Raw genomic sequence first — 18,274 nt, forward strand, 5'->3', positions numbered from 1 at the left:
CTGACTTTGCAGCCGAATCTGGGGCACTATTTCTGGCTGCGTAAGTCCCCCCCCCCCCCCCCCCCCCCACTGGCTCTCTGACTCTCCCTGGGATCCTGTGGTCAGGATTTGTGTTGTTAATTGAGGTGAAATTCGCATAGCAGGAAAGTAACCAGTTTGGTGGCATTTGTGAGACCACCACCTCTAAGTTTTCAAAACAAAACCCAGACCCATCGAGCAGTTACTCCCCATTCTCCTGCCACCCCTGGCCACCACCAACATGCGTTTTATTTCTGTGGATTTACCTATTCTGAATATTTCGTATGAATGGAACCATGATATGTGACCTTTTGTGGCTACTTTATTTCACTGAAAATGTTTTCAAGGTTCATCCACCTCAGCAAGTATCTGTACTTGATTCCTTTTTGTTCTTTGAGAGAGAGAGAGAGAGAGAAAGAGACAGAGAACGTGTCACGCAAGCACGGGGAGGTGCAGAGGGGAGAAAGAATCCTGTGGGATCATGCCCCGAGCCGAAATCAAGAGTCGGACACTTAACTGGCTAAGCTCCCCAGGCCCCCCAGTCCTTCGTTCCTTTTAATGGCTGAATAATATTCTTTGGCACGTACACACCAAGATTTGCTTATCCACTCATCGGTTGATGGGCGTTTGGGTTGTTGCGAATAATGCTGCTGGGAACTTTGTGCATAAGGACTTGTTGGTACATAAGGACTTGTTGGAGTACTTGTGTTCAGTTCTCTCGGGTACATACCTAGCAGTGGGGTTGCTGGGGCATGTAGTAGCTGTGCTTACCTTTTTGAGGACTCCCCAGACTGTTTCCAGAGTTTTATGTTCCCACCAGCAGTGTATGAGGGTTTCAGTTGGTCCAAGACCTCATCAACATTTGTTATCATCTGTTTCTTTTTTTAATGTTTTTATTTTTGAAGGAGAGAGAGAGCATGAGTGGGGGAGGAGCAGAGAGAGAGGGAGACCTAGAATTTGAAGCAGGCTCCTTGAAGCAGGCTCCGGGCTCTAAGCTGTCAGCACAGAGCCGGATGTGGGGCTCGAACTCACAAACTGTGAGATCATGACCCGAGCCGAAGTCGGACGCTTAACCGACTGAGCCACCCAGGCACCCCGGTTATCATCTGTTTCTTTGATAACAGCTATCCTAATGGGTGTGAAGTGGTATCTCAGTGTGGTTTTGCTGTGAATTTCCTAATGACTAGTGATGTCGTGTTTGTTGGTCACTTGTATAGCTCCTCTGGGGAACTGTCTATTCATGTCCTTTGCCTATTTGTAAATCATTGTCTTTAAAAAAAAAAAAAACAACTTTTTTTCATGTTTATTTATTTTTGAAAGAGAGAGAGAGAGAGACAGAGTGTGAGCAGGGGAGGGGCAGAGAGGGAGACACAGAATCCGAAGCAGCCTCCAGGCTCTGAGCTGGCAGCACAGGGACCCACGTGGGGCTCGAACCCACAAGCCGTGAGATCATGACCTGAGCCGAAGTTGGACGCTCAACCGACTGAGCCACCCAGGCACCCCAATCATTGTCTTTTTGAGAAGTTCCTTTTCTGCTGTGATTAAGTCACAGCTGTTTCTATGTTTCTATTGTTTACAACCACAATAGAAACTGTGGCTGCTACACTTCTCTCTGTTCGTGACCCCGGGCCACACTCCCACCTCCAACCAGCAAAGCAACTCAATGTTCGCACATAACAGCGTGCAACTGGGTAGGGGTGCATTCTGGACGCTAATGATGGCATCTGCCAGTCTTCAACTGCCCCCACGGCCGCTCTCACCACTGAAGGGAGAGGAGGGCGACGGGGCCATAACCCACCCCAGTTCCGATAATCACAAAGAAATCAGGAACATGTAGGGGCGGGCACGGTGAATACAGGGAGAGGGTGTGGGCAGAAGCGCAAAGCCGACAGAGGCAGCGGTGAGGGGGAGCTGGAACAGGAAGTCAGGGATGCAAACAAGGCTTCCAAATCTGTGCATCATTCAGGGGCTAACACCAGAAAACTTCCAGAGGGTGGTCTGGGTCATATGGGTGAGCAGGGAAGGGCCTGGGGTTGGGGGTGGGCAACCAGCAGGAAAGCCTCAGGCACCCTCTGGTGTTCCCAGGATCATCCTGACTCCGCTAGATTCCCCTTCAAAACAAGCAGGCACAAGTCTGATTCATAACTTAGTTTAATCCTTTGTGGGGTGCACCCTGGGCAGTGAGGAACCCCCATCTGCCCCACAGGGTCCGGCACACACGGAGGAGAGTGGTCTCTTCTGACTGCCGGCCCGGGGCGCCTGACACCCATCTTCCCAATGAAAGCAGGCTGAGGGGCCCCAGCCCTCTCTGGGTCTGACTTGTGCCCCCACTTCCCACAGGGTCCGCGACCTCTGTGGATGTTGGGCTTGCAGCCCTGGCCTGGCCCTTGTTCCAGGCAGGTGTGCAGATGGGCACGCGGGGCTGTGCCTCGGGAGGCTGGCAGGGGAGAGGCCTGGCTGAGTCTCAGGGTCCCACGGCCCACCGGGACATGTGCTCCTCCGCTGGAAAGGAAGCCGAACCGAGCGAGGGTCAGTGGCAGCCCAGGCAGTCCTCGGATGGGGACCTTCCTGTAGCTGGCCCTGAAATGGCTATCGTGCCCAGATGGAGCTCTAGACCTTTCCAGCAGGTGTTGCTGGGGGCCAGTTCTGGGCCAGGTTTCACCCCTGTTCCCCACTGTCGTTCACTGGGCCCTAGGGAATCAGGAACACCAGTGAAACCAACAGGTCCCCAAGCAGCAGCTTTAGTGACAGGAGGAAAGGGACCTTGGAGAGATCCTTGGCCAGGCTGTATTCCAGTCCTGCTGCTGCACAGACGAGCTAAACTGGGCCCTTCTTCCTCTCTGGGCCTCAGGGGCCCGCAGGTACGACAACGCCCCGAGCGGGACATCCCCGGCGGCCCTGTACGCTCAGACTCTCTCTGGGCCTGTGACCTGGCTATCCTAGTGCCTGCAGCGGGCCAGCAGGGACCTCAGAGGACAGGGACCCAGAAAGGGGAGGTGTGAGAGGGCCCTTACCAAACTGGCAGATGTAACGGTTTCGGGTTTTACAACGTTGGTCATTCCAGTTGAAGGCGGCTGATGCCTGCAGCTCCACGCAGTTGCCAAACCTGCCAGGCCAAGGTGTCAGGTGCTCAGGGTGGACGGACAAAATTAGGAGCCTGGGGGAGGATTAAATCTTCCTCCAGGGGCGCCTGGGTGGCTCAGTCGGTTAAATGTCCGATTCTTGGTTTCAGCTCAGGTCATGATCTCATGGATCGTGGGTTCGAACCTCGTGTCGGGCTCCTCACTGACCGTGCAGAGCCTGCTTGGGATTCTCTCTCTCTCCCTCTCTCTCTGCCCCTCCCCTGTCCTGCTCATGAGCATGCGCTCACTTTCTCCTCTCTCAGAATAAATAAATAAATGTTAAAAAAAAAATCTTCCACTCCAGCAGGCCACCTGCGTCTAAGAAGCCTAGGTGCCTCCAGCCCACATAAGGGGCTTCTGGGAGCCAGACCCACCCCCAGGCTCCCATGCCTGCCACTCAGGCCTCTGTAACTCTTCTCAGGGAAGCTGGGAGGGCTCGGCAAACCCCCTACCTGGGCAGCAACTCCCCCTGCCCAGAGCCAGCACTCAGCCATGCCAGCCGGTGGGGGTGAAGGTAGGACCTGGAACAGTCAGGCCCATATCCTTCCTCCCAGCAGGGAGAGGGTGTGCCTGAGAGCCCAACCAGAGCGGTGTCCTCTAGGTGACAGAGCAGGGGCATGGGCCCGGCTGCCATCAGTGAGGTCGAAGGACGTGGGCCAGATTTTTGGAGCCCTTAGTCCACACAGCCTGACTTCCTCTACCCTGCCCCCGCTTGCCCTGGGCATTCCTGGGCTCTGATGACCGGGGCAGGGCCACCTAACCGGAAGGCCCTCCGTACAGGCTGGCTGGGGGATGGGTGTGTGCAGGACTGGAGGCAGGTGGGTGGATTGCTAAAGACCCCAGAATCAGGGTGTTGAAGTAGGCAGACGAGCGTGGTGGTGGGGGACAGGTGGAGATAATGGAGGGCTGGGAGGACAGCTGAGGGAACAGTGGGGATGGATGGATGGATGGATGGATGGATGGATGGAGGCTTCTAGAGCTCCCTCTCCTTTATGTAAGCCCCGAGATGCTGGGCGGTGGCTCACATCAGCTGTACCCAGACTTCCTGGGCCCCGGGTAAGGCCCAGGCCCTCACAGGGCTCAGCCAGGCAGCAGGCCGGGTGGAGGTTATTCAGTGGCATCTGAGGGCTCAGCAAGCGGTCCCGCGTGAGAGAGGGAGCCCGGAGGAGGGAGGGCACTCCAGACTCACCCCTGGTTGTCAGGCTGCCCAAAGGCGAAACTGGTGAATGACTGGTGCTCCCCGGTGGTCCAGCGGAAGGAGTCCTTTGTGGTCTTGTAGGTGAGCCCTGGGCCCCAGCAGCTGAGGTTGGCCCACCAGCCCTGGGCCCCACTCAGAGCCCAGGCTCCCTGAGAGGAGCGCCCCCGGGCTTGGAGCCTGCTGCCTAATGCCTGTCCTTAATCACCTTCCCAGCTCTTTCGGCCCCCAGGGACTCTCCCCCTCCCTCTTGTCAGTGCTCCCCACAGGGAAGGAGGTTGCCAGCCCCGTTCCGGGTCCTCGGCCCTCATCATACCCTTACCTGGGGGAGGTCTGCTGGGGGAGGTTTTGCAGCCCAGATTCCTGCACCCCCAACCAGCCAGGCACTCACCGATCCAGAAGTTTCTGGTCTCAAAGTCGCTGTCGGTCACCTCGTTGGTGGTCTCCAGGTGGCCCAGGTAGAAGGCGAGGATGTCCTGAACTTTCTGGCTCTCAATCTGGGCTAGCACCCCGCCCTTTCCCTGTAACCCCCACTCCACGTCACACTGGCAGGGCCCCAGAGCTCAGGCCGGCCCTTCCTACCCATCCCGACACCCCGAAGTGGCCAGGGACATCCTCTCCCCACCCCACAGCCTCCTGCTTCTTAGAGTAGGGGTCCCCCTTCCTTTCCCCTGCCTGCATCTCCTCTCTCTGTGCACAGGGGCCCAGACTGACAGGGCCCTGACCTCGGGAAGGTTTTTGTTTCATCTGTTCAGTGTCTTTAATACGTTTGAATTGGTTGCCGACATTAATAAATCTAGCGATGCCCATGAAAATCTGAATTGCTGGTGCTCTTGAAAAATCCCAAGTTCTGACCTCTGTGAACTCCTATACCTACGTGACAGCCAGTAGCTAGGACTGAATCAGGACAGCTCCTGAGGTGGGGGTTGGGCAAGGGCTCACCCCTGGGTCCCTCAGCTCATTAGGTGACCTCCTGGCTCCCATGGGCCTCTGAGTAACCCCGCTTTACACTAACAACCAGAGTCAGGTCAGAAGAAGTCAAAGGAGCCACTTCTCAGTCCCAGCTCCCTCCACTGAGACCCTTACTTGAGACCCTGGGGGTCCCTGGGAAGGCAGGGGTCAACCATCACCTGGCATTTCATCTTGGCTCCGTAGTAGGTGTCTGCCTCTGAGGACACCATGAAGCAGTCTCCGTCGATCCTCAGGTCACAAGTGTGGAAGGGGAAGCGCACCTTGGCTGGGGACAGGGGGGCCTGACTGTGTGCGTGGGGACCTCAGACTCATTACGCCTCGCTCCCTGCCAGGGCGCCAAGCTCAAGAAGCCCCTTCCCCTTCCTCTGGCCACCCTCTCCAAGCCGGAGAGTGGGTGGGAGTCAGTGTTGTGCTAGTGAATGTGTAACAGTCGGCTTGCTTTCAAAAAAAAAAAAAAAAAAAAAAGACATACAGAATTTGCCAATCTGTGCGGTGCAAATACCCCATACCCCCACCAGGGACGATTTCAAGGTACCAATGTGATGTCACCGAGCAGGGAGTTGGGAAGAGAGGTGCACAGTAGACTCCTGGGAGCCAGTCCGAGCTGGCTCCAACGCTCTGCTGCTGAGGGGGTCCCTGGGGTGTGGCCTGGCTCATCGGGGGACCTTGGGGGCAGGACTTACTGGCACACTGGGCTCCCCCATAGCCGACGTCACAGATGCAGGAACACTCCTCGTCCCGAAACCGGCCATGAACGCACTCCACGCTGCACCGCACTGCCAGGGCAGGCGGGGAGGAACAGAGCTCAGCCCGCAGCCCCGGGACCCCACACGCTGCCTCTCACAGGCCTCGGAGTGTGGGGAATGGCCACCTGCGGTCAGCACGCCCCTCAGGGACGGAACCCGTCCGGGCTTCGACTGCTGCTACACTTGGTTTGATCTCCATTGTAGAGAGAAGCAAACTGGGGCTTGGGAGGCGGACCTGCCCATGGTCACCGAGCTGGGAGGGGGACACTGTGAGGAGAGTCTACTTCTAGATCCTGATAATGTCCTCCTGCTACCGTCCACGGCCTAAGGGCCAGATCGGAATCTACTCTGAATCCCCTACAAAGCTCAGGGTCTGGCCGGTGGTGCTCAGGCTGTTTGTTGAATGACTATGTGCAGTGTTCGGGTCAGCAAGTACCTGGTCAGCACCCACCAACTCCCCCAAGACTCTCTCCAAACCCTTTGAGTGAGTGCAACACGGCCCCTGGACACCCACGCAACACCGTGTGTCCCCCCACCCCCTGAGGCTGCCTGCATGTGCCCTGGGCCCAGACTTCACTCCCTGGGTGATCTGGAGCTCCACGTGCCCCTCACCTTGGCAGTATCTGCCTGTGTAGCCAGGGGGACAATGGCAGTGGCAGGTGCTGATGTTGAGACGTCCGTGGTTCCGGCAGCTCATGCGACACGGGTTCCTGGGGACCTCTGGTCAGGCGAGGTTGGAGCTCTGAGAGGGAACCTCCTTCAGGCAGCCCAGCCAGGTGCCTCCCGGGTGCTAAGGGCCACGGCTTGGAGGACAGTCCTACAGGACGCTGCCGCCCTCCACGAGCATCACCACATCAAGCTCTCTTGTACCACTGTCCCAGCAGGAGGCGGGCGGGGCGGGGCACTTACCACAGAGCCCCCCTGCGTGGTCCCAGGCTTTGAAGCAGCCTGAGACGCTGGCCGTGCAGAGAGAGCACCAGGAGCCCTTCTTATAGGGGGCGATTGTCTTCCCGTTTAGCTCCCAGTTGCCTCTGTGAGAGTAAGCACCAGAGAGGGCTGCAAGGGCCTGGCCTGGGGAAAGGGCCTCGGCCCCTTCGGCTCCTTCTGGCCCGGCCAGGGAGTCAGGGAACAGGGAGGTGACAGAGAGGTGTCCTAGGAAAGGAAAAAAATGGCCTCCAAACTAAGGCTAATGCTCCATACTTCAACCGGGCACAGCGGAACGGTGCCTCCAAGGACGGGCATCTGGGAAGCCACATTCTGCCTGGCCGGGCTCGTGAGTGCTGCCCACTTCCACACCCTCTCCCTTCCCTTCTTTCTGTGAGGGTGCAGACCAAGGGGCAAAGGCCTTGTGAGTGGGTGGGTGAGCGTTTTACCCTGGGAGGATGTACCCTCCACCCCACAACGCAGCGGTGGGCGCTTACCCGGGAGAATAGGCGCAGACGAAGGCTTCAATCTCCGCCCGGGCCCCAGAGCAGGGCTGTCGCCCGCAGCCCAGTTGGCTCGAGGTGGCCCACACGAGCTGCAGAAGACATAGTGGCTCAGACCATCATCACGGGCCCCCCCAGTCTTCTGGGGGCCAACGGCACTGACGATGCCTGTCTGGGGAGGGGAGACGCAGCCTCTGCCCCAAACCAGACAGAAAGACAACTCCCTCACCTCCCGGGGCCTCAGCCGTGGCAGCTGGGCTGGGCAGGGCTATGAGGACAGGTGGGAATAGCCTAGGAAGGCTGTCTGGGTGGAGGGAGTGGAGGGGTTTCAGTCAGCAGATACCTGAAGAAAGGAGAGAATCGTGGGTGGGTGGAGTGGCAAAAGAAAGTCTTGGACAGGGCTTCTGGGTGACTCAGTCGTTAGGGGTCCACCTCCATCTTGGCTCAGGTCACGATCTCATGGGTATGCGAGACGGGGTCCCGCCTGGGATGTGGGCTGACAGCAGCACAAAGCCTACTTGGGATTCTCTCTCTCTCCCCCTCTCTCTGTCCCTCCTCCACTTGCGCTCTGTCTCTCTCTCTCTCTCTCTCAAAAAAAAAAAAAATCTTGGACATCAAAGGTCTTGTGACCGATTGCACAGATGGCTACAACCCTTCACTCCTTCCTACAGCTCACGCTTAAATGTGCTCTTTTGCATCATGAGGAGGACTCTCTTTTCCAGCTTGTCTCTGGCTGGCCCTGTGGCTTGTGTGGGCCAACGGAATGCAGAAGAAGTGATTTTGAGCCAGTTTTGAACCTAGGCTTCAGGAGACCCCACAGGCAGAGGTGAGCCAGCTGAGGCCACTCTAGACAGCCAGCTCCCAGAAAATCAGCCAAGTGATTGCCCTTGCACGTGGGCCCCACCAAGGCGGGAAGAACTTCCCCGCTGGGCCCAGCTCAGATTGTCAACCTGCAGAATCACAGGATGCTAAACTTTGGGGTAGTGTATCATACGGCAAAAGCTGGTAGGTGTAGGTCTCGGATAGTACTCCAAACTTAGATTTAAAATCTTGAAATCAGCGATAACTTGGAAACAGCGCAGGAATAGTTCAACTCCTGCAGCACTTAAAATGACAACTGTGAAATAGGGAGACACAGACATGTAGTCCTATATATGTACCCGATAATTAGAGAATGTACATTCTCTTTAGGGATGCACGGAGCGTTTGCAAACATTGACCCCCCTCCCTAAACCACAAAGCAAGATTCAACAAAGACCAAAGGAACAATAGCCTATGGGCTGCATTCTATAAATACAATGCAATAAAATATCGAGTAAATAGCTTAGAAGTAAGGGGAAGGAGAAAACGTAGAAAATTTAAGCATACACTTCGAAATCAAAGATATCATGATGGAAAATAGGAAACATGTAGAAATGAAAAATCACGGAACAGCAAAATTCACGGGATACAGCTAATGAAGTTTAGAGGGAAATTTATAGCTTTAAATGAATTTAGCAGAAATGGAAAAAGACTTAAAAATTAATCAAGAATATAAAAAAACAGTAGGGCCGCCTGGGTGGCTCAGTCAGTCAAGCATCCAACTTCGGCTCAGGTCATGATCTCACGGCTTGTGAGTGTGAGCCTGGCCTTGGGCTCTGTGCTGACAGTGTGGAGCCTGCTTAGGATTCTCTATGTCCCTCTGCCTCTCCCCTCTTGCTTGCTCTCAGAAAAAAATAAACATTAAAAAATATTTAAAAAGAATATAAAAAAGAATAATAAACTGAATAAAGTAGGAGAAAGTAAATAATAGGGGCACCTGGCTGGCTCAGTCAGAAGAGCAAAGGATTCTTGATGTTGGGGTTGTGAGTTTGAGCCCCATGTTGGGTGTAGAGATTACTAAAAAAATTTTTTAAACTCTTAAAAAGTAAATAATAAAAATAAGCAGAAATTAAAAATAAGAGGCTAAAATCAAAAAAAGCTGATTTGTTCAAATAGAGCTCTGGCAAGACTGGTAAAGAATGAGAGAGAAAGCACAAATAAAGCTGAAAAGTTTGAAAGGACCTAGCTACAGACACAGCAAATCTTTTTAAAATCCCTGTTTAATTCTAGTTTTAAATCTGTGTTAAATACTGAACAATTCTGACCAATAAATTGGAAAACATAAAATGGACAATTTTCTAGAAAACAGAACTTGGCAAAACTATCTCAAGAAGAAGGAGAAAAGCTGAAATGGTCTCTGACCGTTTCTAAAAGTTGAATCAGCAGTTAAAAATCCACACATACAACGCATATACACACAAAACAGCCCCAAAACAGAACAAGGTCCAAATAGTTTTACAGGAGAGTTACAGCAAATATTATAGGAACTATTCCAGGAAAGAGAAAATGAGGCAAAATTTGCAATTCATTTATGAGGTTAGCATTGCTCTAACCCAAGTAAGGGCAGTATGAGAAAAGGAAATCAGAGGTCAATTTCAATATCAAATAATAATTAGCAAAGCAGATCTAGCAATGAATTAAAAACAACAGGGGCGCCTGGGGGGCTCAGTCAGTTAAGCATCTAACTGCTGATTTTGGCTCAGGTCATGATCTCATGGTTCATGGATTTGAGCCCCCATTAGGCTCTGTGCTCACAGTGTGGAGCCTGCTTGGGATTCTCTGTCTCCCTCTCTTTCTCCCCTTCTTTTGCTCCCTCTTTCTCTCTCAAAAATAAATACATACATAAATATTAAAAAAAAAAACAACAGTAACAACAACAACACACACACACACTCTGCATTACATTATTTCACATTACATGATATGCCAAGTTGGCAAATATTCAAAATATTTAACAACCAGTAGGCATGGGTACTTGCCAATCAGAACAGACACTGGGCTGAAGGAGGATCCTGGGACCCAATACTGTGCCAGGCATTCATTTTTTGGCTCTAGATCATGGGACAGATTCTAGGTGTCTCAGGGAAGAGGCTAGGCCAGGTGCATTCTGGGAACTTGGGGCAGCTACTGTTTACTAATACATCAGTATTTTAGCATTTGCATAACTGTTATAGCATATAGTGTGTAGATGGAGAATTTTCCTTTCAAAACTTTTCTATAAAGCCATAATTAAAATATGACTTGTGTGGGGATAAACAACAACAACAAAACAACAGAATAGGACCAATAACTCAGCAAAAGACTTACGGGCAGATGTGAGCTTGGTATATGACTGAGGTGGCATTATGAATCAGTGGGGAAGGATTCAATACTCAGTAGAGGATGCTTATTTGGAAAGACAATAAAATGAGATCCTATACCACACCTGCATGAAAAATTCCAGGAGGCATAATGACATCAATATGAAAAAGGAAAGCTTTGGAAGAAAAGATATTGTCAGAGTGGAAAAGGATTCCACTCTGATGTCAGAGTGGAAAAGGATTTCTTAAACATGATACCACAAACAGATGAACTATACATTAAACTGAGAAAATGGATTAATACTAAAATCTAAAAGGTCTATCATATAAAATATAAGATACACAAAGAAAAATATAAGCCCTATGCTAGGAAAAAATGTATATCCATATGACCAACAGAAAGCATAAAGAATGTAGAAAGGATGCTTGAAAATTAGTAAGAAAAAGATGCACTGTGTTAAAAAATGGGCAAGACATTTGAACAGGTAATTAACAAAGCAGGTAATATGCTCAATTTCAAATTAAAAGCAAATTAAAAATCAAGTGAGGAAGCATTTCACAGCCTCGAGTTGGTCAAAATCAAGGAGCCTGGCAATACTGGGGAAGCAAGAACTGACTTGTGAATGGGAGTACAGTTGGCATGGCCACTTTGGCAATAACTCATAAGGTCGTAGTTGCATGCTATGCTATGACCTGGCCATTCACCTTCTAAATGCATCCTAGAGAAACTCTGTACACATATGCACGAAAGGAGCTGAAGTAGGATTTGTGCATTGTGGAAGTACTTTTATTTTTTAAAAATTTTTTAAAGTTTGTGTTTATTTGTTTTGAGAGAGAGAGAGAGAGAGAGAGAGAGAGAGTCCCAAGCAGGCTCCGTGCTGATAGTGCACTTGACAGAGGGCTTGAACTCACGAACTGAGATCATGACCTGAGCCAGAATCAAGAGTCGGGCGCTCAACCAACTGAGCCACCCAGGTGCCCCCGGAATGACTTTTAATAGTAAAAAAGTAGAAATAACCTAGATGCTTATAAATTGCAGTTTATTCATAGTGAATCACCCATGTGTATCTGGGTCAACGGAAGTAAATCTTAGAAACATGGTCTGGGGTGGTAAACGAGACACACACAGAGAGCACTCATACGGGACTTAATAACACACAACCCACTTGCAAAAGCTGTAAAGGTATGAAAACACTTAGACATGCAGTAAAAGTATTAAAAATGCTTTGGCTTTGCCTGTGTTTTTCAGTGCTGCACCCTAGCGCCTAAACAATGCCAGGTACATAAAATAAAACAAAGGAAATGTGCTTGGGACTGATCCACCTGGATTTCAGGAAGGTCACCCACCTCTGGGGAAGGACAGAGGAAAGAGCAGGAGTAGGGCTTCAGTTCTGTTGTTTGTTTTTTCTTCAGAGATGAGAAACAACTATAGTTAAACATTTTCTAGTAATGGGTAAAAGGGAGTCCATTATTTGATGTTTGAAATATTTCGTATTTAAAGCTGAAAAAGTAAAACTATACAACTCGGGGGGAAAGTGACCACCAATTTCAGGACGAATGGTAGCCCTTCTGAGCTGCCCCCAGTGGCCCAGGGGCCTTGGAGCCAGGGGCACAGACTCACCTGAGTGTAGTGGGTGCAGGTGGCATTGGGGGCACACTCGGCTGCTGTGTAGCTGTACCGCTGCCCCTCTGCGAACCACAGGCCCACCACGTGGACAAAAGATGCTGAACCCACGGGCAGCAGCTGCACGTTCCAGCCCACTTGCTGCGTGGCTCGAGGTGCCGATGCAGACTTCGGGGCTGGGGCACCACAGAGAGCCGCCTTGGCCTGAGCCCATCGGGCCAGGCTCTCGCTCCAGTCCTGGGGGCGGCGCAAACAGAGACGTCAGCAGGGACCTTTGGGCCAGGCCTTAGTGATTCAACCTCCCCACAGGGTGTAGGCTCATGCAGAGAGCACCGGACGGGGATTCCTGCTTGGCCACCTGACCCCTCCAAGCTTCTTTCACCCACTTCCCCCCGCCCGGAGCCAGGGGCAATCAGTCTGGACCTTGGAGAACAAGGAACTCTCCAAGATATGTTTGTAAAAGTACCAGCGATGTTTGGACGCCTGACCCAGAGCCTGGCTCTACCCAGGCCTGAGAGCTCCCATCCTTCTGACTCCTGTGTGGGTGCCCTTAGGCCCTGCCTTGGGCACCACCCCAGGAAGGGGGGTGATGGGTGTTCCTGAGGGAGTAGTGTTAGCCGGGTGATGGGATGGGCTTCTCTGGTAGTTTTTCCTGTCTGGTAATGCGAGCCCTGGGCAGTGCCCAAGCCTTGCAAACTGGTTTTGTGTTTGCCATTAGGTACAACTGGTCTTGGCCATTGGCAGAAAGGTTCACTTGCTCCCACTTGACTTTTCTTTGATGCAAAAGGCCTCAGCAGCCATGCTGCTTTGTCCTGTTCTCTAACCCTGGCCTTGGAGTGCGTTGGGGTGCCAACAGGGAAGCAGGACAAGAGAGGCTCCCGGCCCCAGGGCTCTGGCCCCAGACAGCACTGTCCTCTGGAGCGGCCCCAATCTTTTCTCCCCACCCACAAACCAACAGACTTCCCCTCATACCCCCACTGCTGCCCTGTAGTCCTCTGTCCTCTTAAACAAGGGGCTCATTGGGGCGCCTGGGTGGCTCAGTAGGTTAAGCATCCGACTCTTGATTTTGGCTGAGGTCATGAACTCATGGTTCATGAGTTTGAGCCCCGCTTTGCTCTGTGCTGACAGTACAGAAGCTGCTTGGGATTCTCTTTCTCTTTCTCTCTCTCTCTGCCCCTCCCCTGCTCACACTCTGGCTCTCTCGTTCTCAAAATAAACTTAAAAAATTTTAAATGAGGGGTTCAGCAATGAAGAAGACATGGGTCACCCCATCACCATGCCCTGGCCCAACCCAGCCACCCCATTAGCAGTCCCCTAATCTCCACGAGACTCAACATGAGGACAGTAAGGTACCCGCGGGGTAAGATTGTCATGGGGATTGCAACTTCCCCAGAGCCTCAGCCTCCACTGGGGGAAAGCCCTAGAGGGCTGCAGAGGTGAGGGAGGCTGAGTGGTGGGGCTCCATTCTCATCTTTTATGAAATGCTCTTTTTCTAAGACTTTGGTCAAAGGGGCATGAAAACTATAGAAACTGCTGACCAGGTGATCAGGACGCCCCCACGCCAGGCGCTTGAGCTGGGAGCAAGGAGAGTGGGCAGTGGGGGCCAGGACCTGCGCCTGAGGAGGGGCAGAGCTGCTGCGGAGCAGGGAAGGGGGGAGAAGCGACCCCTTCCCGCCGGCTCGCCCCACCCCTACCTCCTGGGAAACTGACCCGGGAGCTCTCAAGGTCACCACCACTGAGCCAGCCTGGAGGAATTTATGGGAGGCAGCCATGGGGAACCCTGCCCACCCCCACACGATCCTGCTCTCACTCCCGGGCCTGTTAACATGGGCCGGGCTTGTGTTCCTGGGCCCCGGATGGTTCCCGCCCGCCCCCCCGGTGGTCCCAGTTGGTGTGGTGGGAAATCCTGCCATGCTACCCAGCCCCCAGTGAATGAGGAGGGAGCTCAGAGGGGCCCCACTTAGTCACCCAGACAAACCATGAAGAAGCACTGGGCCCTGGTCACATTCAAGCCCCCTCCCTCAAGCGGGGTGCTGCTCCCTCCCAGTCCTCTGCCCCTCTGATCCTGCTGGGACTTCTTTGTGGAGCACTCCTTCCTTGTCTTCTGGTCTCCCGGGCAACGGGATGGGATGTGAGGAAAGGCCAAAGAACTGCCCTTCTGGGAAGCAGGCAGCTGCGGAGCCCCCGCAACCGGGCATGGTCCCCTCAGTGGGCCAGGTGACTGGCTACCCCCCTGCCCTGCTCAGGTGGATGGGCGCCTGGCACCAGTCTGGCCTCCTGAGGCCTCTTCACGTTTGCCCCTCCAGCCACCCTCTTGGGGGTCCTCACCATTCTCTGCATGTTGGCTGCAGGAGGGTGCACCCGGCTGCGCAGGCGGTTGTGGAGGGACAGGAGCAGGAACGTCTCCTTACTGCTCAGAGCTGGGGTGGGAGACAAGGTCAGGCCCCCTGGGTGATGGGGTGGGGGTCACCGTGGCAAGATTAGCGTGCAGCCCTGCCCTTAGGAAACAAGAGCAGGAGGGGCTGGGGAGGATGGTGGGCATACGGGAGGGCTCGTGCAGAGGGATGGGAGACAGGTGTGGGGCTGGCAGAGAGGCAGGTGCCCAGGCACCCTTGGGCTGAGGGCCGGGGGTGAGGGTAACAGGAGGGGGTGAGGGCCAGGGGCTGGATGCGTGGAGGGGTCAGCCCTGGGGCCCCTTGGCTGGTCTTCCTCCTGGACCCCCGAGCCTGGGCCCACTCCCCTTCATTCTTCCTGCTCCCCAGCCCCCACCCCCCCCAACCATCTTGGGCCCTTGGACTACCCAAGGGGACTCTTTAAACCACAGCTAGCCTGCCCAGGGCTCAGGCCTGGGAACTGGCTTCCAGCAGCCCCGGAGCACCCCTCTGCAGAGCTCACAGCGGGCTCCACCTCTTTCCTCACCCGGGGGCCCCTTACCTCCAGGCGCTGGAGCCTGTTCCTCCTGCGGCAGGAGCACCTCCACCTCCGTCCGGGCCATGCCAAGGAGAGCCAGAAGTATGGGCAGGAGGCCAGGCCAGCGGCCCCCCAGCCTGGTGGAGGGCTCTGGCCACAGCATGGGCCACTCTGGATGTGGCCTGGCTCAGCCGTCCAGCCCGCTTCCCAGGCTAGATAGAGTGTTCACAATCTCAAGGGGTCAGGCTGTACTGGCAGACAAAAGGGGGAGGCTGGTGAGTAATCGGTGTATCCCAAAAGCCTCCCGTCGGCCCTGGCATGAGAGAAAGCCAGCTCCAATCCCAGGGCTCCACCCCCCTCCAGCCACTGGCCTGGCCAGCAGCCCTGCCCATAACAACCAACCCAGCAGTGTGCACTGACCCTGTGGCCCCTGCTAATCATTGCAGGATTATTGGAGCCCTTGGGGAGCCCTGGGAGCCCCCGCCGATTGGCCCACAGACATTCCAGGGCTGTGGATTAGCAAATGATGGCCGTGCCCTGGCCGGGACAGTGTCCTTTGGGCACATCGGTAGCTTCTACTCCCAGGCCCAGGGCAGGCAGGCGGGAACTGGGCAAGACCCCAGGGGAATTCTTCCCTTTCTCGGGAAGCTCGTCCCAACCCCCAGCCATGAATTAAACATAGACGGATGGTAACCACACACCAGGCAGGTGCCACTGGTGGGCGGGGGCACTGAGGTGTTGGGTTTGTAGGGGAATAGGGGCTAGGGTTGCACCTGTAGGCCGAAAAAAGTGCCTTAGGACTCGGGGCGGTGTGTGTCTGGGCAGTGTCGGGGGCTGGGCCCCAGCACTATGGCTCCCCCCCCCACACACACACGACTGCAGGCCAGGAGAGGGCCAGGCAAGCAGAGGAGACCACGTGATGCCCTTGGCTGACTGGAGTCCTGCTGGGAACCAGTCAGGCTCTAGACAAACAGGCAGTGTAGCAGGAGGGCAGCAAATCACCGTGATGCTTTGGGGCCTAGCCGAGGCCTACACAGTCCCACCAGAATAAATTGAAACAGATCCGCACCGTGGCCCACATTTCTTAGAAAAGACGAGGCTGTCCCGCAGGCCCTACCCAAATGCCCATATCCCTCTCAGGGGAGAGCAAAGTTTATTCCGCCACCGCAGAGGATAGCCTTGGAAGCCAACTACTTCCTCCTTCTGGAGTCTGTGTGACCTCTGACCTCTAGGCCAGCACCCTCTCAGAGACAGGTGTCAACTTTTGGCAAACTCTGCTGAGACCCAAGTGGGCTTGGGTTTCTGGGGAGAAGCACTGATGGAACGTGTATTGTCTTCATGGGGGGTGGGGGCAGGGCCAGGCACAAGGGCCCGTAAGCTGGCCTGGGGTTGTGCATCCCCCCCCACAGACTACCCGGGCCTTGAGTGTCTCCTCCCTAAACGGATGGCCAGACAGCCTCAGAGTCATCCTGTCTGGATCCTAGCAATGTTTAACGATAGTGTAGTGACCTCTTTCTGTAGAGCTTACAAAGCACGTTCATACACGTGAGTTCCCTTAATTGTCGCAACAACACCGCGCAGTAGCAGTCACCCGTCTTGTAGATGAGGAAGCCGGGCTCCGTGTGTCTGAGGGACTTGCCCCAGGTCACCTGGCAAACACGTGGAGGGTCCCAGCTAATCCGGGGTTTCTGTCTTCACATTCCTGGACACCGGTGCAAATCTGGCTTAATTTACACCGTGGCCTTTTGAGTTCCCCCACATTCCCACAGCCCTGCACTATGCCGGGTAACAAAACCCAATTCTTGCTCCTGGGCTTAAGAGATAAACGTGGCGGTTCTCCCGTGTAGCACGATGCCCGGCACTTGGGACAGGTCGGAAAATATATTTTGAGGCCCGGGGGGGAGTGACTTTTGAGGGGCCCTGGCCCACTGCAAATGGAGGCCAGGGCGAGCCTAGCTTCAGGAGCTAGAAGAGGAGGAACTAAGGTGATAAAACACCAGACTTCTGACTGCCTGGGTTCTGAGATACCCTGTGTGACCCTGGGATTGTCACTTCCACTCCTGAGTGTCAGTGTCCAATGGTGTTAAGCAGGCCTTGTGCCTTGGTTTACGTGACATTTAGTTCTGGGTCCAGACTTTTTACAGGAGCCTGCTGAATATTTGGGGTGGGCACCTCCTTTCTTGCCTGGCAGATTGTCCCAGTAAGCATCTTCTAGTCTGATTTCTACCACCACAGATTAGTTTTATTGTTCTGAATTCCATATAAACCAACTCCTAGGATACGCACCCTTCAAGGCCTAGGTTCCTCTGCTCTCCAGGTCTATGAGATTCACCCGTGTTGTGGTCTGTATCAGTAGGTTGCTTTGTTTGTTTGGCTGGTAGTATTTCATTGGATTTTCATTCTCTTATTGATGGGCACTTGGGGTGTTTTAAGCTTCTGTTTATTATGAATAAAGTTGCTGTTGGGGCACCTGGGTGCCTCAGTCGGTTAGGCGTCCCACTCTAGATTTCAGGTCATGATCCAGGTCATGATCTCATGGGGTGAGATCGAGCCCTGTGTCAGTCTCTGTGCTGGGTGTGGAGCCTGCTTAAGATTCTCTACCTCACTCTTCCTCTCCCTCTGCCCCTCCCCCTTCCTCTACAAAAATAAAGTAAATCAAAAGGAAATTGATTATTACTACAAGTCGCTATCAACGTGACTGTACAATTTAAATTTTCTTTTAGCAACCAAAAGAAAGAAAGAAAGAAACAAAAGAAAGAAAGAAAAGACAAAATAACCCAATTCAGGAGGGAGACATCATAACAACCGATACAGCAGAAATAAAAAAAACTTGGAATATTAAGAACAACTTTATGTCAATAAAATAGACAATGTAAGTACAATGGAAAAATTCCTAGAAAGACAAATTACTAAAACTGACTCACGAAGAATAAGAAATCTGAATAGACCAATCACAATGGAAGGCATCGAATGAGTAAGCAAAAATCCTCTCAGAAAGAGAAGTTTAGGTGCAAACAACTTCATTGCTGAATCCCATCAAATATTTAAGGAAGGAGTAATACCAATCACACATAAACGTTTCAGAAAGCACAAATGGAG

At 53.3% G+C, this 18,274-nt stretch overlaps 1 protein-coding gene across 2 annotated transcripts; it reads right to left on the reverse strand.

The window, feature by feature from the left end:
* Positions 1-2,153: 2,153 nt before the first annotated feature.
* LOC132690154 (C-type lectin domain family 18 member A) lies at positions 2,154-15,508 on the reverse strand. Of its 2 annotated transcripts, none has more exons than XM_060650154.2 (12): positions 15,200-15,508; positions 14,594-14,712; positions 12,263-12,502; positions 7,475-7,572; positions 6,963-7,084; positions 6,666-6,773; positions 5,991-6,083; positions 5,466-5,572; positions 4,727-4,856; positions 4,330-4,426; positions 3,033-3,124; positions 2,154-2,520 (listed from the first exon to the last, which is right to left on the reverse strand). In XM_060650154.2, the coding sequence occupies exons 1-12, from the start codon at positions 15,336-15,338 to the stop codon at positions 2,483-2,485; spliced, it is 1,383 nt and encodes a 460-aa protein (XP_060506137.1). In that variant the 5' UTR covers positions 15,339-15,508; the 3' UTR covers positions 2,154-2,482. The 2 variants fall into 2 exon arrangements, with proteins under 2 accessions (XP_060506137.1, XP_060506138.1); XM_060650155.2 differs by having other exon boundaries at positions 14,594-14,685; positions 15,200-15,507.
* Positions 15,509-18,274: the final 2,766 nt, after the last annotated feature.

This window comes from Panthera onca, chromosome E2, assembly GCF_046562875.1.
Source record: "Panthera onca isolate mPanOnc1 chromosome E2, mPanOnc1 haplotype 2, whole genome shotgun sequence".
Classification (NCBI taxonomy): domain Eukaryota; kingdom Metazoa; phylum Chordata; class Mammalia; order Carnivora; family Felidae; genus Panthera; species Panthera onca.